This window comes from Eulemur rufifrons, chromosome 28 (assembly GCF_041146395.1).
Source record: "Eulemur rufifrons isolate Redbay chromosome 28, OSU_ERuf_1, whole genome shotgun sequence".
Taxonomy (NCBI): domain Eukaryota; kingdom Metazoa; phylum Chordata; class Mammalia; order Primates; family Lemuridae; genus Eulemur; species Eulemur rufifrons.
Genome location: NC_091010.1, coordinates 2,263,219 through 2,287,230, shown reverse-complemented (window position 1 = coordinate 2,287,230; position 24,012 = coordinate 2,263,219). Strand labels below are relative to the sequence as shown.

Genomic DNA, 24,012 nt, shown 5'->3' with positions numbered 1-24,012 from the left:
AGGAAAACTAAGACAAATATTTGCAGCAAGTTTTAAACAACAACAAAATACTGACTTCAGAGAAAGCTGATGCTTTAGGAAAATCATTGAATATGGGCATAGACCTTGTTTCTTCAAGAGAAATGCCCTATAAACATAACTTATATGGAATGAGTTTGAAAAATATTTCAATATCAATTGGTAGTCACAGAAAATCTTCAAGAAAGAACCCTGATGTGTTAAATGTATATGAGAAATTACTTGGTATTAAGCAAGAAAAATCTCATACTCAAGATAATTCTAATGAGAATAATCAAAATGAGAAAGTCTTTGGCCATAATAATGATATTATTCAGCACATAAATAGTCAAACTTTAGAGCAAACTTTTGAATATAATAAAGGTGGAAAAGCCTTTGAAAAAAGGATCATAATAATTTCACATAATGAAATGTACACAGAAGAGAAACTCTGCAAATATAATAGATGTGGGAAAACTTTTTGTGTGAAGTCATCTCCCTTGAAATGTCATGGAGTCATGGGAATGAAACAATATGAAAACAATCAAATTGAGAATAATTTCAGGCTGGGTGCAGTGGCTCATGCCTGTAATCCTAGCATTCTGGGAGGCCGAGGCAGGTGGATCGTTTGAGCTCAGGAGTTCAAGACCAGCCTGAGCAAGAGCGAGACCCCATCTCTACTAAAAATAGAAAGAAAATTAGCTGGACAACTAAAAATATATATAGAAAAAATTAGCCAGGCATGGTGGCACATGCCTGTAGTCCCAGCTACTCAGGAAGCTGAGGCAGTAGGATCGCTTGAGCCCAGGAGTTTGAGGTTTCTGTGAGCTAAGCTGATGCCACAGCACTCACTCTAGTCCAGGCAACAGAGCGAGACTCTGTCTCAAAAAAAAAAAAAAAAAAAGAGAATAATTTCAGCAGGATGTCATACTTTATTCAATTTCAGAAAAATAAAAGTAAAGAGAGTCTGTTTCAATGTAATGAATATGGGAAATAGTTCAACTACAAGTCAAACCTCATAGTGCATCAGAGAACACACACGGGAGAAACCTTATGAATATAATACATGTGGAAAAGCCTTCTGCCACAAGTCAGCCCTAACTGTTCATCAAAGAACAAATACAGGGGTGAAACCCTTTATATGTAATGAATGTGTAAAATCTTTCTAATGGAAGTCAACCAACGTGGTCCATCAGAAAATTCACACAGGAGAGAAACCCTGTGAATGTAATTTATGTGGGAAAGCCTTCAGTCACAAATCGGCCCTCACAGAACATCAGAGAACACATACAGGAGAGAAACCTTACAAACGTAGTGAATGTGGGAAGTCCTTTTACCGGAAGTCATCCCTCACTCAACATGAGAGAACCCATACAGGGGAAAAACCCTATGAATGTAATGAATGTGGGAAAAACCTTTTGCCAGAAGTCAGTTCTCACTCAGCATCAGAGAACTCACACAGGGGAGAGGACTTTTCAATGTAATGAATGTGGTAAAGCTTTCTGACCGAAGTCAGCCATTGATACACACCAAAGAGATCACACGGGGGAGAAACCTTTTCAGTGTAATGAATGTGGGAAATTTTTTCACATGAAGTCAATCCTTACAAAACATCAGAAAATTCACACAGGGGAAAAACCCTATGGATGTAATGAATGTGGGAGGAATTTCCATCAGAAATCTATCCTCACTAATCACCTGAGAACTCATACGGGAGAAACCATATAAGTGTAGTGAATGTGGGAAAACTTTCTGCCAGAAATCAACCCTTACTAATCATCGGGGAACTCATATAGGACAGAAACCCTACGTAGAAGAAACTGGCTATATTTCCCCCAATGCCCCTTCTTTTATTTTGTGTGGGTACAACAGTTAAGATTTGGCAGCCTTCCTTTCCCCCACATGGGGTTATATAACCAAGCTCTGGCTCATAGAATGGGGACACAGTGATAGACATCACTCCCAAGGTTGTTAAAGACCTCATTTGGCATCTTCCCCACTTCCCACTTTTCTGTGAAAGGGGTATAGAGATCCTCCCAAGCAGAACTTGGGAACTAAGCATTACTGATCGCAGCTCACATGTTGGAAGAAACAAGGGTCTTGAATGACTTCCTGAGCAGAGTACTCCCTTTTCTACCATCTCCTTTAGTCTTTTCATGAACAGGAAATAAACTTGTATTACATTGAGCCAGCACATGTTGAGGTGTGTGTGTTGCCCTGGCACATCCTCTTATGTCATATACCCTAGGAATCTAATGCAGGTGTGAGGAAGCATGATATGTCAGAGAATCCAACAGGCAGAAAGCCCTGTCAGCATCTTGCATTTTAATAAGCCTTTGCCAACATGTCAAACTTTTTGCAAATCAGAGATTCACAAGGGGAAAACCCAAAATGTAAAATGAATGTAGGAAATTTTTCATAAAGAAACAACTTATTGAACACCAGATAAGAGTAGAATAAAACCGTATAATCTTGAAAAATATTTCAAATTTTATATTCAGAGACTATTTTATGGGAGAAAATTGTCAGCTTAGGAAATGTGGAGAGAGTACCTCCTTATAGTCACGCTCACCATGGAATATGTAGCATTATAAAAGGTGCAAGTGCATCGACTCATCAGAGTAGGAGGAATAAATGATTATGTGCATAGCCTTTGAGCTATGTAGGCTTGTTTATGACAGTATGCTCTTTAACAGATATTTTGCGTATGATTGATTTTTATTTTGGACCCCAGAAAAATTATACTGGGCACATTTATCTAAATAACTTTTGTGACATATACAGATGGTCTGCTACTTATGATGGTTCCACACAATTCTTTGACTTCATGATAGGTTTATTTGGACATAATCCTATCATAAGTCAAGGAGCATCCATACTAAAACTTCCTACACTAAATTCCACTGTTGTCTCTTCATATATTTATGTCAAAATCTGTACTTTAAAAGAAACATTTGAACGTACAAACTGCCACATGTCATGTGTTCTCTACTCTTTCCTAATATATATCAATGTATATGTACATTGTTACCAAACTATCCTTTCAGTAAATAAGCCAACCAATGTTTAATAAAAATAAAATTTACTTGAATATGCAAATATTGGACACACAATTGTTTATAACACATATCTGAGTTAATTTTCAGAAGTGGCCTTGAACATTAGTACTTATTACACTGTACAGATTAAAAGCATGTTTTTTGAATAAATTAATCCTACTTTGTATTTGTGATGTGTTTAAATGATGTGCATACATAGATTTGAGCATAAAGCCCAGATATGTAAACCAAGAACATTCTGCATTTGTGTTTAGTGTCATAGAATGCCATAATTCTCTTGCTAAGAATATGCAGCAAAGCATAGTTTTCTCAGATGAGCTGTTCTATGTCTGCTGCTTACTATTTGGGTGACCTATGTAGTGATTACAATGATCTCACCTGCAAAATGGAGATAATATTGCCTACCTCATATATATTGAACACTTTGACATGGAGTTTTCTGTTGTCAGAACTAAAAGGTATTTAAGTTTAGAATTTAAACATTAGAGATAAAATTGTCATTCCATTGTATGAAAAAAGTTTCTGCTTCTTGAGCTGATAGGAGATTCTTTTTAGAACTTTGCATTTTCTCAAATTTTCCTTCTCTTTAAAACATATGAAACAAATGTGTTTAAGCTAAATAGAATACTCTCTTGACCCCTCTCTTTTGTTATTTAATTAAATATAAAATGAAGTAAAGAGCCAACTTTGTTTTCTTCCAAATGAATAGCTAGTTGATCTTTTGCTATTTGATTCACTTACTATTATTTCAGATTTGAAATCCCTTTTTTATGTATTATATATAAAATTATCCTTTGGAGTGGCTGTTGCATTTGTAGGCTCTACTTTCCTATCCACATTATTCTACTGCTGGTGCATGACCCAGATGGGCCAATCATAGGACCTTGCCCTCCTAGTCCCACATTGAAGATTTGACCTAAGTTGAGCCACTGAGTGCATCTCCTAGGATTTTCATAATTAGAGGTGTTTATTTTGCAGTTACTTGATGACTGTAGAACAGCTCTATCAGAAAAATGCATTTGCAGTAAGAGGAAAATAATAATATGTATGGAAATGTAGAAAAGTGAACAGAAGCTCGATGATGAACAGGCTCAAGCAGTGTTTCAACTCCTGATTCTAAACAGTGCAAAGACCCACACTGTATTTCTCCTGTGGTTTCATCACGAAGCCAATAAATGTGAATATCTTTCAGGTACCACTGTAGGTGAGCAATAGTGAACCCCTTTTGTGGATTCGTTAACACCATCATCTCTTCTGTGTTTTGTTTCACTCAATTATTTTTTTACACTGTGCTAAACATGATATTTTAATTACTGTGACCTTAAATATTTTATAATATATTACACAGTGTATTAGAATTCTTAGTTAGAATCTATTGGACAGCCACCCCTTCTTGCAGCAATGGAATTTTTAGGATTCTCATTCAATTTTCATTTAATTTAGTTTCAAGTTCCCACCAGGGTAGAACCAGCATTTCAGCTGCTGGAGCCATTCCAGCGAGGAGACCGGGAGACAAAGCCCAGGGGCTCCAGGCTCAGGGTACAATCCTCTCTCCCACCATTCACTTCTCATACCACATTGTCTACTGAAGACAGCTCTCTGGGCTATGGTAATAAATGCCATCTTTCCCTGATCGGGGTCTTCTTCCTCCTTCTTATCAAGTCTCCATATTTTATTCAGCAAACAGAAGTCTCATTTGGACTCCTGGGAGGAGTCAGACTTTCTGTCCACTCTAAAAACATCTTCTTCAGTATGTTGTGGGAAGTTGTATTAGTTTGCTAGGGCTGCCATTACAAAGTACCACACAGACTGGGTGGGTAAACAACAGAAATTTATTGTGTACAGTCTGGAGGCTGGAGGTCCAAGATCAAGGAGCAGGGCTGGTTTCTCCTGAGGCCTCTCAGTTTGTAGATGCTGTCTTCTCCTTGTGTCTGTCACATGGTTTTCTCTCTGTATGTCCTAATTTTATGGAAACACTAGTCATATTGGATTAGGATCTTATTTTAACTTAATTATATCTTTAAAGGCCCTATCTCCATCACATTCTGACAGAGGACTTCAACATATAAATTTTAAGGGGACACAACTCAGCTGATGGCAGAGGGAGAGGGATCTGTTTGTAGAGGGCTACTACACCGTTGTGTGTGGAAAACTTTTGCTTGATGATTTGGTATTTGCCAAATCCCACCTGCTTGCCTTACTCGCTGGCTGACTGAATGAATAATATTCTAACCAAATGCCTGCCCGGCTCTGACCAACTAACCTTTAAAAACTAGACTACTTAACAGACTTCACTGAATATCTGCATAAAAACATGACTAAATCGCTACCATTAATCCTCTCTCTGGCTTCTGGACCAGAATGGCAGGCAGCTGGCTGTATGTAGCTGCTTCAGATGGAGGGGAATGTGGCTGCGGTGACTCTACTTTATCAAGCCCAGGCTGCTCTGTAGTGCGTATGCTCCAGGCCCTCTACCTCCTTTGAAGAACAGTCACAGATTCCACAAGCAGGTACCCAGGAAACTGACATCTTTGTCTCTAGGACAGTTGCTAAGCTGGTGCCCACTAATGAGATTCACGAGCTTCATGAACTTCACTGAATGTCTAAGCAGAATATGTCAATAGTGTTAGGGTAGGAACTCACAGCATGGGATGAGAAAGAATTGTTTTTTTTTTTTTTTTTTTTTGGAGAGAATCTCGCTCTGTTGCCCAGGCTAGAGTGAGTGCCGTGGCGTCAGCCTAGCTCACATCAACCTCAAACTCCTGAGCTCAAGAGATCCTACTGCCTCAGCCTCCCCAGTAGCTGGGACTACAGGCATGTGCCACCATGCCTGGTCAATTTTATATATATTATATATATATTTAGTTGCCCAGCTAATTTCTTTGTATTTTTTTAGTAGAGATGGGGGTCTTGCTCTTGCTCAGGCTGGTCTCAAACTCCTGAGCTCAAATGATCCACCTGCCTCAGCCTCCCAGAGCACTAGGATTACAGGCATGAGCCACCGTGCCCGGCCGAGAAAGAATTGTTGACACAAAGATTAGGACAGGTTTAGAGAAAAAAAATTATTTTACTTTCCAAGAAGAAAGGGCATGACACAAAAGAAAGAAGTGCCAGTGTTGAGGATAACAGGTTTGAGGTTTTTATTTATTTATTTATTTTTTTTTTTTTGAGACAGAGTCTCACTCTGTTGCCCAGGCTAGAGTGAGTGTCATGGCGTTAGCCTAGCTCACAGCAACCTCAAACTCCTGAGCTCAAGCGATCCTACTGCCTCAGCCTCCCGAGTAGCTGGGACTACAGGCATGCACCACCATGCCCGGCTAATTTTTTCTATATATATTTTTAGCTGTCCATATAATTTCTTTCTATTTTTAGTAGAGATGGGGTCTCACTCTTGCTCAGGCTGGTCTCCAACTCCTGAGCTCAAACGATCCACCCACCTCGGCCTCCCAGAGTGCTAGGATTACAGGCGTGAGCCACCGCGCCCAGCCAGGTTTTTATTGAGATAAAGGATAGAATGATTATTATTGCAAACTAATTATAGGAGAAAGCTGTTTTTTTTTTTTTTTTTCCTCTGCCAGGCTGGCTTTATCAGTCTCTTTGGAATGTAGTCTGGTGGGAACTGGGGGAGGGTTATGCTCCTTCTATCTGCTCAGTTCTTTTCAAGTGCTGTAAAAACAAACTCTTAAAGACTACAAGTTAAGGCACAGGTGGTTAACCAAAGGGGCAGTTGTGTGCTGTGATCTTTGTCTCTTTTTCCTATTGGATAGTTTATTTTTCTGTTAGTTTATTAGCAATGCCATACTTTCAAATAGTTAAGAAGTTTCATGTTTCTGAAGAGACATTCACAGCATACATCAGATTCTCATTCTTTGTCCCTGTCTCCACAAAAAAGAGCCACTTATCAGAGGAGATTTGAATTCTAACCTATCCACAAACCTCATTCTTTAATTTGGAAAGTGACAAGATAGATTTGCCCTCCAAGCTGCATTCGGAGTCTGTGCTCCATGTACCCTAAGGGTGTCATCAGTGCCCATAGCTGTGTGGCAGGCTTCCAGAGAGAGGTCCCAGGGGACCTGCCTTCTTGCCTGGAGGGCTCCCTCAGTACAGGACAGCAGAGCCTTTTCTCCCAGCTCAGGGCAGGGGCACTGGACTGAGAAATAAGTCTCAAGGGTTCTGGAGAGAGAGCAAGAGATCACAGAAAGATAACTTACATTTGGCAAGTTTCAGTCCCATACCCATCCCAGAACTTCTTGGGGAGCTTGGAAGTGCTGAGTGAGCTGAGAGCTGGAAAGAAGAGAATGGTGAAGGAGAGAGAGAAGTATATTAGAAAAAGAAGAGGTTCCCTTGAATTCTTTTGGCTAGTTCTTTCCCAGACCTTGGGCAGTTTCTTCACATATGTGCTTATCATCTCTGGAGCTTCCTCCCTGTCCAGCTTCCTCCTCTCCAGTACTTGGTCTCCCCTAATCCCAGCTCCCTTTCCTTTACTCAGGGGCAGTGCCAGGTTCTGCCTGGGGCTCCCCTCCCTATTCCATGGCCTAGAAAGTCTCAGGCAGTGAGCTGGGGCAACTGTGGGCTCACCTCACTTGATTCTCATCTCTCCTGGAACACTGTCCTTCAACATCCTGATGTCCATGGTCTGGTGAGCCATCATTTCCTGTATTTTGTCTGCTATTAGTTCTTCCAGAGAGGAGGATAAATTTAGTTTTTATTATTCCATCTTGGCTAAAAGCAGAAGTCCCATTGCTATTCATACATGCCAGAAAACAATAGAAGTAAAGGCATGTAGCCTGATCATTGAATTTTGCTTGATTGTACTACCATCCACCTTGACCCTGTTGCTCCTGCCCCTGGCACTTTCAGGAGCTGGTCTTTGTGGCCTTTCTGGGGCCACCACAGTCCCTCATGCTCTCTAGTCCCTCTTCCAAGCCTGCAAGTCCTCTGAGGCTCCACCGCCGTGATCATGGGAATGAAGTTGATGGCAGCATCCAGTGTGCCTCTTTCACCTGGGGGTGGGGGAATAGGTCAGTAAGGTGTGACCAGAATCCTGGTCAGAGGGGCTGGTCCTGCTGGAAGTGCAGATCGCCTTGCCAGGGATATGAGGCCTGCAGTTTCCTCACTTAAGGGAGTTGGGAGGCGATGGCTGTTACCCACTTTTCAGACCCCGGACCTGTCATTAATAACTTTGTTCTTACTTTCCACTTGTCATAGTTATCCCTCGCCCTGCAGGAAGGGTTCTAATCACAAGCACATTCTGCAACTCCATAGCTAAGTCATCCTCTTCCTCCTACAGGGAGTCCAAGACCTCCAAGCAGGGGAGAGGAGGGAGCTTCCAAGTGCATACTCAGGTTGCTCTAGCTCAAGACACTGATACAGATATGGTTGGCACCTGAGTGGGCCTAGGACACATTCCATGAGACAGAAAAGATGGTTCATGAATCAGGGATCCCAAGTGGAGTCACAGGTGGGAGTATAGCCAGGGTTCATGGGATTTAAATTCTAGGTCTCTTCATGGCTGCTTGGATCAGCCTTTATATCCCAAAAGTTGTCCCTGTGAAGCAATGAATAGGGCCTCAATTAGGGCCTGGGGTGCCAGTCCCGGTTTACCAATGAGTGCTCTGTGATCTCACTTTGCCTTTCTGGACTCAGATTTCTCTTATGTACAACAATGTGAGTTAATATTTGCGATGTTAATTTTTTGTGTTAGCTTGCTCACAGAGTGCCCAGATATTTGGTCAGACATTCTGAATGATAAATGTTTGAGGTGAGGGGTATAGTAATTACGCTGATTTGATGATCACACATTTTATACACATATCAAAATATCAGTATGTATCCCATAAATATGTGTAATTATTACGTGTCAACTAAAAATAAAAGGGAAAAAGTATATTAAAAAAAGAAATGAGAGGGAAAAAAATGAGCCTCCAAAGAGGGCAAATGTCCACTCATATTGTGCATTAAAGTCACAATAAAAGTGAACAGGTGTGATGGCTAATTTTATGTGCAAACTTGACTGGGCCAGAAGTGTGCAGGATATTATCCCTGGGTATGTCTGTGAGGGTCTTTCTAGATAAGGTTAGCCTTTGAATCAGTGAACTCATAAAGTAGAACGTGGATGGATGGATGTCATTCAATCCATTGAGGGCCTGGATAGAACACAGGGCAGAGGAAGGAGTTATCCACCCACGTTTTCTGCCTCACTGTTGAGTTGGGACATCTCATCTCATCTTCTCCTGCCCTCATACTGGAATTTACACCATTGGCTCCCCTGGTTCTCAGGCCTTTGGACTCACACAGAATTATACCACTGGCTTTCCTCCATCTCCAGCTTACAGATGGTAGACTTTGGGACTTTTCAGCCTCCATACTCATATGAACCAATTCCTCATAATAAATCAGCCTCTCTCTTTCTCTCTCTCCCCCTCCCTCCCTCCTTCCCTGCTATTGGTTCTACTTCTCTGAAGAACTCTGAATAATACAGTAGGAATAAACATTTTCACAAGCCCATACCATAAGTGTATATTATCCTTCTTTTTAGTCTTTTCAAATCTTAAATTTTAAAATATTTTATTTATTTATAATTCCCACAACTGTAAACAACGTGTATGTCCCTAGACTGGGGAATGGATAAGCAATCTGTGGTAAGCCCATACCATGGATTAGAACTCACCAATAAAAACAAACAGGGGTATTGATACACAAAACAACATGGAAGAATTTCAATTGCATTGTGTTAAATAAAAGATATCAGATTCAAAGACTATACACCGCATGACTCAATTTATATGACATTCTACAAAAAGCAAACCTATAGGCAAGAAGAATAGTGGTTGCAAGAGGTTAAGAGTGGTGAGAGAATTTGACTTTAAAAGGGCAGCATGAAAGAATTTTTTTTTTTGCAGTGATGAAACAGTTCTGCATTTTGACTACGGTGGTGGTGGTTACACAAATCTATGCATTCGTCAAAGTTCATAAAGCTGTGCACTAAAGTTATGTTTTTCTGTACATAAGTTTATGTATCAATAAATGCTATTTTACATGTTTTTACTTAAATATTTGCATTTCTTTCAAGTTCCATAGTGGATTTTTAAAACTTTACTGGAATGAAGCTGCTTATTTTTTCTATCATAAAATGTATCAGATATTAAATTTATGGCTTGTCTTTGGCGTGACATCTCAATTTTTAAAATTTATATTAGCTTTAGTTGTTTAAACGTTTTAAATCTTGAATTCATGTGACGTTTTATCATGTGTGATCTACATAGATAACCATCTCTATATTTCAGATTGTTTGGAACATGCTATTGGGAATACTCCATGCTTTCCCTCATTGTTTTGAAACGCTACATTTTTTATTCATTAAAAAAACACTCTTAATTATTACTCTTACTTTCAAGAAACAGGTGTCAAACTAATTTGAAAAACAGAGCAAGATTTAAAAAACGGGCCTGGCGCGGTGGCTCACGCCTGTAATCCTAGCACTCTGGGAGGCCGAGGTGGGCGGATAGTTTGAGCTCAGGAGTTGGAGACCAGCCTGAGCAAGAGCGAGACCCCATCTCTACTAAAAATAGAAAGAAATTATATGGACAGCTAAAAATATATATAGAAAAAATTAGCCGGGCATGGTGGTGCATGCCTGTAGTCCCAGCTACTCGGGAGGCTGAGGCAGTAGGATCGCTTGAGCTCAGGAGTTTGAGGTTGCTGTGAGCTAGGCTGACGCCATGGCACTCACTCTAGCCTGGGCAACAGAGTTAGACTCTGTCTCAACAAAAAAAAAAAAAAAAAAAAAAAGATTTAAAAAACGTATGTTGGCTATTAATTTAGGTTTTTATTTATTCCATATGAAGAATGCTTTTTTAAAAAAGTGCACAATACACTAAAAACAAAAGAAAAAAATACATGCAAAAATTTATTGAGATTTTCTTTGGAATTTTGTCAAAGAACAGTCTTCCTGTTAGAAAGGAAGACTGTATCTCCATTTATTCAAGTAATTTTAATGTCACAGAGGAAAGAATATATAATATTTACTTCTTCTGCATTGTGTCTAATTTCTGATCGATCTACAGTTTACGTTTATTGCTTTAGTGATTTTGATGAACTAGCTTTCTCCCCTCTCCTTTTTTTTCCTGAGAGAATCGCTGATGGTGTCAAATAATAAGTCTTTTACTGTAACGATGGGATCTATATCCCAGTATTTAAAAAGATAAATTGACACGCAGCTCTCCTTCCCTTGATGCATCTCCGTCTAAACTGCACCCTGGCGGCACACAGGACTCCCCTATAGCCATCAGGTTTGCCGGGTGCAGATCTGCGCCGCCCGCGCACTACCCGGGCCCCCAACGCGGCCCACGTGCCCTCAGGGCCACAGCCGCCAGTCCGGAAAGGCCGGCAGCGCAGATTCATGGGAAAGGTAGTTCTGCGGCGCCCGGGTTCTGCGCATGCCTCGCTCGTCCGCTACCTCTGCGCTTCCGCTTTTTCTAATGTTTTCCACAGGCCTGGCGTGGGAGGCGGTCCCGGGTCGCCGTGTCTACGCTCTCTTCTAGGGCCAGTGCAACAACATGGGGGAGCAGCGGGTGAGTCCCCGGAGGGCTGGGGGACGACCGATGAGACCCTGGGCAGCTTGTGGGGCGGGCGGTACCCGGCGGTGGGGAGGAGGCTCGCGGACCCGCGTCGGGTCCGCGGATGGTGAAAGGGCGGCGTCCCCGTCAGGACATGAGGCGGGTTCCGCACAAGGCCAGCCGGGGCGCTGAGCGGGGCGCGGTCGGTGCAGCCCTGTTTGTGGGGCCCTGGAAGGAAGGCATGTGCCAGCCCCGCGGGAGGGGCGGTGCTGCGGGGAGCGCTTGTGCAGGTGCGTGGCGGGTTCCTGTGGGGCGTGGCCTGGGGATTGGAGCTCCCCAGACCTGGCCTTCCTGGACACTGGGGATTGGGGCTCCCCAGACCTGGCCTTCCTGGACAGACAGGGGTCTGTTCTGTGGTTCTCCATTCATCCTTTCTAGGTTCTGAACTGTCTCCCGTCATGGCCATCACTGCATCCTGATATATGCTGTTATTCTGTCCTGACTTGCACTAGCATTCGGGAAGGATCTTAAGAGTTAATAATATCTAATTTTTGTCTTGTTTGATGAAGAAGAGTTCCCCCCCCGCCCCCCCCCCGAAAGATAGTAACTTGTTCAGGATCATGGTTTGTTAGTGGGGAAGACAAAGTCTTATCTCCTGACTCCCAAGCCAGTACTGGCTACTTTTCCACAGAAGTCAAAACAAGTTTGTTATGAAACATCCTTTTGAGAAATAGCAACAAAGTTAGGTAAAGAAATTAAAACAGATTTTTTTTTTTCCTTGAAGCACTGCTTATTACGGCTTTCTGTGGAATCCCTAACCAGAGGTAGGAAGATTGATAGCTTAGCTACTGCACTTTTAGTGAAGAGTTAGTGTTTCTTTATTCTTAACTGTTTTAACCAATACTGTTATTTTAAATTTTTTGTGAATACCAAGGGAGATTTAAGCTGTTGAAATCCTTGGGAAGCAAATATTTACATTCACGCTTTGAAAAATTTTGTGCTCAAGAGCTCTATGATTATATTAGAGTTATGTTAGGGGGTTGTTCACCATTCTTCCTGCCCATTCTGAGGAGTCAGAAGGCCATTGCCATTCTCCCCCAGGGAGTATTTTATCCAGTGGGTGTGTATAGCTTTTTAGGGCAGAATAATTCAGGCGATAGCAGACAGCCCAGATCTTTCATGACCCCATTCCTCTTTTTTGTAACCTAGCTGTCTATATCTTCACAGTTGTCTACAACATCTTCCCAAGAAGGACACAGAATGAACAAGGTAAGATGTATGTTTATTTATTCCCCACTTTATGTCACAGTGGACTTTGTTAGATTTGTAAGTGTCAATGTATTAAGAGGTGGAGTAAGTAATAGGTAAAAGTTGAACTTCCCAGAAAATATAAAATAACAAATAATAGCAGGGACAAGTTGGCATTTTGATACATACTGATCATACGATCTCAGACTCACTAAGTTGAGCTGCAAATATGTCTCTGATCTTTCCGAGAACCATGGCACAAAGGAAGACACTGTTCTTTGGGACAGACTGATTCCTTTGAAGACACAAAGACTTCCTGGGAGATATCTTTAGTGGTCATGAAATAGGGACACATAGTGTATAACCTTCCGTATATAGCTGTGAAATGAATGCAGCCTATTGCCTCAGTCTGTTCCTCACTAGGAGTTGAAGAGTTTGGGACATGGTTCAAGTAGTAAATTTTCTGATGGTTTTCTATGTGTTTGGAGGAATAAATGGCCTGCATACCTGTAACAAAAACTCACCATAACTATTTTATCTTATCCAGGCTGTGTGCAGCCTGCAATTTAAATTCTATGGTAAACGTTTCTGAGCTTCTCAGTCTCATCTCATTCTCACAGCATACAGTCTTGGTTCTTCCCTTGGAAGAACTTCTTGAAATCTATCTGGGTAAAGGTTACTGTCAATGGAAAAGAAGCCAAACTGTGTAAAGTAATTTTAAAGAGATTTATTCTGAACCAAATTTGAGGACCATGACCTGGAGCCACACTCAGGAAGCCTTGAGCAAGTGGACACTCAGTGGTTGGGTTACAGTTTGGTTTTATCCATTTCAGGGACTCAGGGATTCCAGATAAAGTTATAAATCAGTACATGGGAGGCATACATTGGTTTGGCCTGGAGGTGGGGGTGCTTACAGGTTATAGGTGGATTTAAAGACTCTTTGACTTGTAATTGGTTAAAGACATGAAGCTTTGTCTAAAGGCTTGGAATGTTTTAAGATAAGGAGGTCTGTTAATCAGAGACAAGCTAGCAGACACATTTGTTGTATAAATTGAGGACCTGCAGGTTTGTCTTGCTTAGCCCTAGGCCCGTCAATGAGTTACAAAGGATGTCTCCAAGAAGGGAGGGAGCATGATGAGGCATGTCTGACCTCCCTCCTCCTGGCAGCCAGTTTAGTTTTAGGGTATCTGCTTGGCCAGGAGGGGGTCCATTTAGTCAGCTGGTTGGCGGGGGAGCCTTAAGATTTTATTTTAGTTCACATTACCAATGACTAAATTGTAGTTGCATCCCTTGAATAACTGCTGCATTATCCTACTGACTTTTCTCTCCTTGAAAAGTCTTTGTCATTTTCTGATACCACTCTTCTCATGGCTCTTTCTGGGTGTCTTCCTCATTGTGTCCCATAGTTCAGTGCCAAGGTTTCATCTTTGGTCTACTAGTCTTCTCATTTTACCTGTATATGTACATTGAAAAAAAATGCATAGAAAGTTGAAAATATTGTTTATTGTTTTTGGTGCTTTTAAAAATGTGTAAATTTTCTTAATGTGTGTAATACACAATTTTTTCCCTAGTTCACCAATAATTTCAGATCTATCCATATGTATTTTATTTCTTTTAATGCTATATAGTTTTCTATTGTGTGGCTATACTATATTCTAATTACTATATTTTGTTTATTGACATTTATGTAATTTCCATTTTTCAGTAATATGAATAATGCTATGAACATCTTTATCATTCTCTGTGCACAAAGGCAGATTATCTCTAGACTAGAGCAGTGTTTCTCAAAGTGAGATGCTTTGAACACTAGCATCAGCATCCCTTTGAAGTTATCTGATGTGCAGATTCTCAGGCCCAACCTCAAGCCTCCCAGAACGGAAACTCTTGAGAGTGAGGCCCACCAGTCTGCGTTTTACCAAGTGTCCACATTATGCTGATATCCATTAAGTTCATGAATCAGTGCTCTGGGGTGTATACCTATGATTAATATTTTTAAGATATAGGAGGATTTCTAATTTATTAAGTACATTATTATTCATTACAAGATTACTTTCTCTCCCTCCTCTTGAGTTACAAAAATTATTTTCATGTTAATGGGTGAAAGACCTCACTGTTTTAATTTTCATGAGTCTGATTATTAATGAGGTTGTGTAGCTTCCATAAATTTATGTATTTTCAGGTGGTTTTCTTCTCAGTTTTGTAAGAATTCTCTATGTATTTTAAATTGTAATCCTCTGAACTGTTGCTAATTATCTGCTCTCAGTACAGCAGTCCCCCTTTATCCAGGGGATATGTTCTAAGACTCCCAGTGGATGCCTGAAACTATGGATAGTACTGAACCCTATAGAAACTATGTTTTTTCCTATACACACATACCTGTAATAAAGTATAATTTATAAACTAGGCACAATAAGAGATTAAGAACTAACAATAAAGTAGAAGAGTTATAACAATACACTATAATAACAGTTATATGTATGTGGCCTCTCTCACACACACAGACACACAAAATATCCCACAAAATATATTTTTGGACAGCAGTTTACTGCTAATAGCTGAAACTACGGAAAGCAAAACTGTGGATAAAGGGGGATTACCGTATGCCCATTGTCTTTTAACCTACTAGTATCCTTTAAAGAAATAAGTTTTATATTATGATACAGTCTTTTTACATCTTCTCTGTTTTAGTCCTGTTTTAAAAATCTTTCCCTACTCCAGGGACCAAATTAAATTTTTCTGTATTCTGTCTAAAAATATTAAACTTTAAAAATATGTTTAATTATTTAATCCATCTGGAAATTATTTTTAAGTATAATGTGATAAAGGGATCTAATTGTATGTTTTTCCATCTTTAAAAAAACCCAGCACAATAGAAGGCTAACACTTCCTTACCAACGATTAACAAGATCTAGTTGAGAATGCGTGCCAAATTTCTTCAGTATGATGCTGGCTTTGATAACCCTTTGTTATGTTCACAAAGTCTCCATTGAGTCTTATTTTATTAAAAATGAGAGTTTCATTTTTCTGAGTGCCTTCATAATATGCTATGGGAATGGTGATGTATTTTGGACCTATTGAATTATATTTCTACATTTCTTAATTACTAATCCTTGGGTTCCAGAACAAGCCCCACTTGTTCAAAAAGTGTTATTTGTTTAATTTTCTGCATACTGTCATCAGTATTTTTCCATTACCTTGCCCATAATAATCTTTATCATGTTTTATTTCTAACAGTATTTTTGTTTTTGCCCTTTTTATGGACTAATTTTATCACAGGTATTTTAGTAGTCTTTCAAGGGACCAACTTTTGGTTTCATTGAACTTATGTTTTGTTAACTTAGACTTTTATTCCTTCCCTAATTTTTTCTTGTGGAAGATGAGTTAATTTTAAAGCATTTTTAGTATATGCATTTAAAGTACCATTTGAGCTGTAAAATTCCAGTATTAATATGTAGTGTTTTTGGTTTTATTTTGGTTCTATACAAGTTCTAGTTTCCCTTTTGATATAGCTTTTGATCAACAAATTAAAATGTATTTTAATTTTTAATCTTATTTCTATATGTGTGGCAGATGTATAGAAAAACCCACAAATCTTAAGTATAGAACTCAATGAATCATCAATATTACAAATGTAAGGCCCACAGAACTAATACACAGGTCAAAATAAATATTACCAGCACTCCTGAAGCTTCCCTGTGCTCCTCTCACAATCCTAATATCTCCCTGCTCATTCATTTGCTTACATATAGTCTCTGGCTTCACGGGCAGAGTTGAGTAGTTGTGACAGAAACCTCCTGGCCTACAAAGCCCAACTTATGTAATGTCTGGTTCTTAACCAGAAGAGTTTGCTAATCCCTGGATTAGTTCATTAAATTTATTTGTTAGTGTTGTGTCCTGTTTTAGATTGATGATTGATTTTCCTACTCTAAACTAATGAAGGTAATCCCCTTTGTTATCTTTTAAAATATTTATTGTTTTGGTTTTCACATTTCTTCCTGTTTAATTGGAATTGATGTTTTACTTTTGTATGAGGTAGATGTCAGATTACTTTTTTCCCCCATACGGTTTACCTAGAGTTATTTTTGAAAAGACTGTCTTCTCCCCACTGTTTTGTAGTGTGATGTGTGTCATAAATTATGTATACATATATGTCTGGGTATTTTTTGGACCTTTTTTTTTTTTTCTGAGATGGAGTGCTTTGTCGCCCGGGGCTAGAGTGCTGTGGCGTCAGCCTACCTCACAGGAACCTCAGACTCCTGGGCTCAAGCCATTCTTCTGCCTCAGCCTCCTGAGGAACTGGGACTACAGGTGTATGCCACCATGCTTGGCTAATTTTTTTCTATTTTTAGTAGAGACGGGGTTTCATTCTTGCTCATGCTGGTCTTGAACCTCTGGCTTCAAGCTATCCTCCTACCTTGACCTCCTAGAGTGCTAGGATAGCAGGCCTGAGCCACCCACCGCACCCGGCTAATTTTTTTTGGCTCTATTATGTTCCGTGGGTTTTTCCCTTCTGTGCCAGTGCCGCACTTGGTGAAATGTCTTGATATCTAGTAGTTTAACTCCCAACACAGTTTTTCTTCTTAAGCAAGATCCTGGTTCATCCTGGCCTTTTGCATTTCCGTATAGATATTGTTAATATTCATAAAATAACCTGCTGGGACTTTTCATTGTGGTTGAATTGAATCTGTAAACATATTTGGGAAGAATTGCTTATTTTTTTAATATTGAATCTTCTAATCTATGAACAATTGTATATATCCTACATTTATGACTTGAGTAATTTTTTAAAGTTTTTTGTGTAGAGTTCTTGTATACCTATTGTGAGAGTTATTTCTATGCTTGTTAATATATGTATATCTTTTATTGCATTTCCTAATTGCTTGTTGCTAATATGTAGAATTTTTAAAATATTATATATTAATGTTGTAACCAACAATTTTTCTACACTCATTTGTTATATCAGATAATTTAATTTTGCACTAGCTTGGATTTTCTATGTATGTAAATATACTGGGAATAATGATACTTATATTTTCCAATTATTATGCCTTTTTTTTCTTTATTGCACTGCTAGGTCCTCTAATATATAATATTAAGTAGAAGTAAGAGTGGGCTTCCTTGTCTCAATTCTGTTCTCAAAGAAAAAACTTTCCTTTCAATATGTGATTTTTATATTTTTTGGTATTTCTTACCACATCAAGGATGTCCCATTCTGTTCTTAGTTATATAAAGTTTTCTTTTAATCATGAATACCTGTTAAATTTTATCAAATGATTTTCTCCATCTATTGAGGCCATCAGATGATTTTTCTCCTTTACTAATTGGTAAATTACATTAATTGATTTTCAGATGTAACACTAACTTGGTATTTCTGAAATAAACCCAACTTGGTTATAATATGTTATACTTTTGGCTGGGCACGGTGGCTCATGCCTGTAATCCTAGCACTCTGGGAGGCCGAGGCGAGTGGATTGTTTGAGCTCAGGAGTTCAAGACCAGCCTGGGCAAGAGCGAGACCCCGTCTCCACTGAAAATAGAAAGAAATTATATGGACGGCTAAAAATATAAATAGAAAAATTAGCCGGGCATGGTGGTGCATGCCTGTAGTCCCAGCTACTCAGGAGGCTGAGACAGGAGGATTGCTTGAGCCCAGGAGTTTGAGGTTGCTGTGAGCTAGGCTGACGCCACGTCACTCTAGCTCGGGCAATAGAGTGAGACTCTGTGTCAAAAAAAAATAAAAATAAAAAAAAAATGTTATACTTTTATATACTGCTGGGTTTAGTTTGTCAATACTTGATTTAGGATTTTTGTGTCTATGTCCCTCAGAGAGATTGACCTATAATTTTTTTTGATATGTTCTTGTTAGATTTCATCATCCAGGTTATACTGACTTTATAACATGAATTCGTGTGTATTTTGTCTTGCTTTTCTCTATAAGATTTTGTTTTAATTTTGGTAGTGTTTCTTTCCTAGGTGTTCATTCACCTGTGAAGCCATCTATGCCTGGAATTTTCTTCATAGGAAGATTTTAAATTATAGATTCAATTTCCTTAATTGACATGAGACATTAGATTCTTTTTTTTTTTTGTTAAATAAGTCTTGGTAAGTTGTGTTTTCTTTATTAATGTGAATTTTCATAAATTTTCAAACTTATTGGCATCATTGTTCATAATTTCTTCTTCATTATATTTTCATTGAGTGTGGGACCTATAGGGATTTTTTTTCCTTCATGTAAGATATTGGTGAATGGGCATTCCTCTGTAGCTCTTGATCAGTCATGCAAGAACATTGTCAGGTATATTAGACTTTTCAAAAACAGACTTGGCTTTGTCTTTTTTCTCTCTATTTTGTGTGTGTATATATTTAATTCATTGATGTCTGATCTGTAATATGTCCTTCCATGTCTTTCCTTTGGGTGCACTTTGTTCTTTTTCTAAAAAAGAAGTTAAATGCTTACTGATTTTTTTATTTTTTAGCTCTTTTCTAACATGTTATTAAGGATTCATTTCTTTCTAAGCATGGCTTTAGCTATATCTCACATGTTTTGATATGTTGTATTTTTGATAATTCATTTAAAAATATTCTCTAATTTCCAATTAGATATGTATCTCAATTTCTAAACATTGAGGAATTTTCTAGTTGATCTTTTTGTTACTGATTGCTATCATAATTCTCCTGTGTGAAAAGAACGTACTTTAGGATTTCAGATCTTTGAAATTTGTTGAAATCTGCTTTGTGGCCCAGACTGTGGTCTGTTTTGGTACAAAAGGTTCATGTGAATTGGAATAGTATGTATATTCTGCAATTTTGGTGTTCATTTTTGCCTTTGAAGGTAATGTATCATTTATCTTTGGCTGCTTTTAGGTGATTTTCCACTTGTGTTAGTCTTTCATAGTTTTCAGTTTTCTGTTGAAATTTTCTATTTGCCATCTTTTTTCCTTAATGATTTTAATGACAGTTCTGTTAAAGTCTGTGTTGTGTAATCCAATATTTCGAGCTCTCAAGGGTCTGAACTTACGGTTGAATTTTTCAAAAAATCATTAGGTCATTCTGCAAATATTTTTGAACACCTACCATGGATTAAGTGTTTGGAACACATATTGTGAACAAGATAATCTGCTATTCTGTGGCCTGTGTCTCATTGTTCATGCTGAATTATTCTTAATAGATTGTAATGGATTGAGTTTGTTAATGTTTTATTTAGAATATTTGCATCAAAATTAAATATGAACTGTTCTTAACCAATATCTTGTTTTGGTATTAAGTTTATGATAGTTAATAAATATTTTCCTAGGGTGTGTGTCTTAGTCCGTTATGTTTTGGTAGAAAGGAATGCCAGAGAGTGGGTAATTTATAAAGAAAAGAGGCTTATTTGGCTCACAATTCTGATGTCTGGAAAAGTTCAAGATTGGGCATCTGGTGAGGACCTCTGGTAGAAGGGGAAGGGAGGCCAGCTGTACAGAGATCACATGGTGAGAGAGGGTGCAAGAAAGGGAGGGGGTAGTTGTTAGGCTCTTTATAGCAGTTAGCTCTTTTGGGAACTAATAGAATGAGAACTTACTCCACCTCTTTCCCTAGGGAGGGCATTAGTCTATTCAGGAGGGATCTGCCCCTATGACTCAAATACCTTCCATTAGGCCCCACCTCCAACACTGGGATAAAATTTCAACATGAAGTTTGGGGGACAAACATCCAAGTCATAGCAGTATGGAATGTTTAAATTACATGAGTTGTTTTACTTAATGGTGGCTATAATTTAATTCTAAAAACATCTGAACTTAGTGATTTTTCTATGGTAGATCTTTAAGATCCTCAATTGATTACTCAATCATATTTCTGGTTATTGGTCTTTAGACCAATTTTCTATTGCTTTCTAAATCAATTTTGGTAGTTTTTAAAGTTTATAAAGAAAAGATCTATTTCCTATGGTCTTTCATATAATATTCTCTTTTGTTTTCCTACCTCATGTATTTTCCTCAATATGTGTGTTTTAATCAAAGTATCCTGGTACTTATAGTAATTTTTTCCATATGAGTTTGGCTTCTTGGTCATTTTGTGCCAAAAAAGATACGTATGAATGGTTTCTCCTTGAAGAATTGCCTTTGTCATTTAATTTGTTTGTTCCTCAGTGTTACTTTATCTGAGGTAAATATATCTAATCTTGCTTATATTTTCTGCTGCATATGTGATATTTGTCACTTTATTTTCAGATTTTCTTGATCTTTTCTTGTAAGGAACGTCTAGCTGGTTTTGTTTTAAAATCAATTATTTCTGTCATTGTTAAGAAACTTAGCACATTCATATATGACCCCTTATATCTTAGTGTTGTTTTTTTTTTACAGTTTAGTTTACTATATATCTTAGTATAACATCATTGACACGATATATGTTTTACTTTATGTTACAGTTTTTATTATACTTTCTCTGTTTCTTTTGTGCTGCTGGTGAAATTTCTTTTTTTTTTTAATTGGTAGATTACTGGTTTTCAGTTCTGATGTAATATGTTACTAATTGTTATAATTAGTAGATTTCCTTATTAACATATCTATGTTAAATAATATTTTTTTATTAAGATCTTTTGATTTTCCATTCTTCCTCTTTCATCCCACCTAGAAAAAAACTTCAATTCTTTTGTCATCTGTTATTGAAACTTAAATGGAGAGAATCGGTGATGCAGTCACTTTTGCTTCAGGCTTCTTAATTTCGGTATATGTTAGATCCATCTGCATTGCTGTGTGTACCAGTAGTTCATTCCTTGTACTGCTACATGGTATTCCATTGCATGAAAATAATATAATTTACCCATTTTTTTGGTAAATTGACAGGTGTTTGGTTATTTTTCAAGTCTAGTAGTTTTTTAGTTTACTATTTTGTATTTTTGTAGTATTCACTCTGGATATTACAATATCATACTTAACTTATTTTTGTCTACCTTAAATTAGTACTTTACCACTTCACAGACGATGCAAGAATCTTAAAAGTTTAATTTTATTAATCTCAAACTGTGCTTTCTGCTAGTGTTGTGATATACTTTCCTTTTATGTGTGCTGTAGATTCCAGAAGACATTACTATAGGTACATTAAATTTCCTTTTCATTTTTCTTCATTCTATCCTGTTTTGGGATTTTATCGAGTATCATTTTCCTTCAGCTTGAAGAACTACGGTATTTCTTGTTGTCTATCTGTACTGTTGTCAGTTTTTTCAGCCTTTATTTGGAAAATATATTTATTTTAAAAGAGTATCTTTGTAGGATTTAGAATTTTTTAGTGGCATTTTTTAGCTGTTTTTCATTGAAATTGCCTATTCAAATTTTTGCCCAGTCTTCTGACTTCCATAGTTTTTATTGAAATGTTTGCTCTCAGTTTTGCAATTGAGATGGCCTGCCTTTTTTTTTCTTATTAATTTTAGAATTTTTTTCTATGCTAGGGATAAATGGGATAATTTCTTTCTGTGTTAGGGATACATTTCTTTCTCTGGTAGGGATCTGAGTTCTTTGATATATGTATTCTAAATATCTTCTCCCAATCTGTGGGTTATACATTTATTCTTTTCTTGTCTTTTGATAAAGACAGGTTATTAATTTTAATAGAGTATGGTTAATATATTTTGTGTCCTGTTTAAGAAATCTTTGCCTGTCTTGGAGTCATGAAGAAAAATTTCTTACAGCATTTTCTAAAAATTTACTTTGCAAATTTAGATGTATACACTGTATAAGCAGGGTTTCTGCTTACACTTAAGATAGCAATAAATGCTCATTAAACTATCACCATTTATTGAAGTGATTGTTCTTGTCACCCTTGTTATGAATCAAGTGGCCATATAGGTGTGGGTCTGTTTATGGGCTCTCTCTTCTGTTTATACATTTGAAAATCTTTATGCCTGTATCACACTACCTTAATTATTATAGAAATACCTAAGATTTGCTTTATTGAACTTGCAACCAGTTTCTAAAACTGTACTTTTATTGAATTTTCCGTGTACATAATGGTTTTACCTTATTACTGTAAGAACTTTAGAAAATGTTGAATAAAGTTGGAAACAGCAGGTATCCTTATCTTAGTCCTGTTTTTTAAGTTGAACATTTTCCATATTTCACCACTAAACATGACATTTGCTGTAGGTATATGTAGACATCTTTTGTCACATTGAGGAAATTCGTTTCTATTCCTAATTTGCCAAGAATTTTTATCAAGCTTTTCTGCATCTACTGCTATGATCATATAGTCATTTCTTAGTTTTTACAACTATTCATTATTATTTTTATTTTCACCTTTCCAAAAATTCCTTCATGGTCTTCATGGGCTATTGTTTCTGTGCAAATCAGTTAAAACATGATTTTCCCTCAGGTTCTATTCTTGATTATTTTCTAAGTTCTCTGACACCTTCTGATTTACCACTGATAAGCTTCTAACATCACCAGGTTATTAGTGTTTCTCAAATCTTTATTTTCATTTTTGACCTCCAGTATTATGCTTCAAAATTAGTGTATGTAAGACCTGTCTTCCTGAAATACTGTGTCCAATCTCTTTTGCCCTAATTTCCCTGGCTGGCTTTGTGACCCTGGTATCTGTGCAGCTGTTCCTGTGGATAGCCTGAGGAAACATTTCCTTTCTGCCCAGTGACTCGGTGACTGTGTTTTGTTGCTTTGTCTCTTATTGTGAGTGCCCTGTTTGCACCCCACTTTCTTCTGTAGTACTTGATGTAAGTGGTGGTGGTTTGTCCTTTAGCTGTCCCTTCCCTTTCTCAAGAGAATTAGTCCTATAAATAAATATTTGGTTGCATAATTTCAGTATATGCTCATGTCTCTTCCTTGGCTCTCCTTTTGCATAGCAGTGGTCCCTAAAAGAGGCATGCACCTAGAAGATGTCCAAAATGATCCAATTGGATATCTTCAGTACACTCCAAATCTTTCCATTTTGTATATATCTTTATTATTGTCCCTGAATTGAAGGTTAGAACCTAGAATATGTATTGAAATAAAATATTGGGCTGACTTTCTACAGTTTTAAATCTAAGTGAGAATTAATTTAAAATTCATAGTAAATGTATTGACAATTTATGATTTATAAATATACACTGTAATGTTTAATAATATTCTTGAAAATGGCAAATGATCAAATACTTTGGAGACTGTTAGCCTTAGATTACT

At 37.8% G+C, this 24,012-nt stretch overlaps 1 protein-coding gene across 1 annotated transcript in view; it reads left to right on the top strand.

Annotated features, from left to right (window-relative positions):
- The first annotated feature begins 11,544 nt into the window (after positions 1–11,544).
- LOC138376518 (zinc finger protein 33B) overlaps positions 11,545–24,012 on the top strand; it is a 48,138-nt gene continuing 35,670 nt past the window's right edge. The window contains exons 1-2 of the mRNA XM_069460907.1: positions 11,545–11,629; positions 12,842–12,883. Of these exons, the coding sequence (XP_069317008.1) occupies positions 11,615–11,629; positions 12,842–12,883 (57 nt within the window). The 5' untranslated portion in view covers positions 11,545–11,614. The remainder of the gene's footprint in view (positions 11,630–12,841; positions 12,884–24,012) is intronic.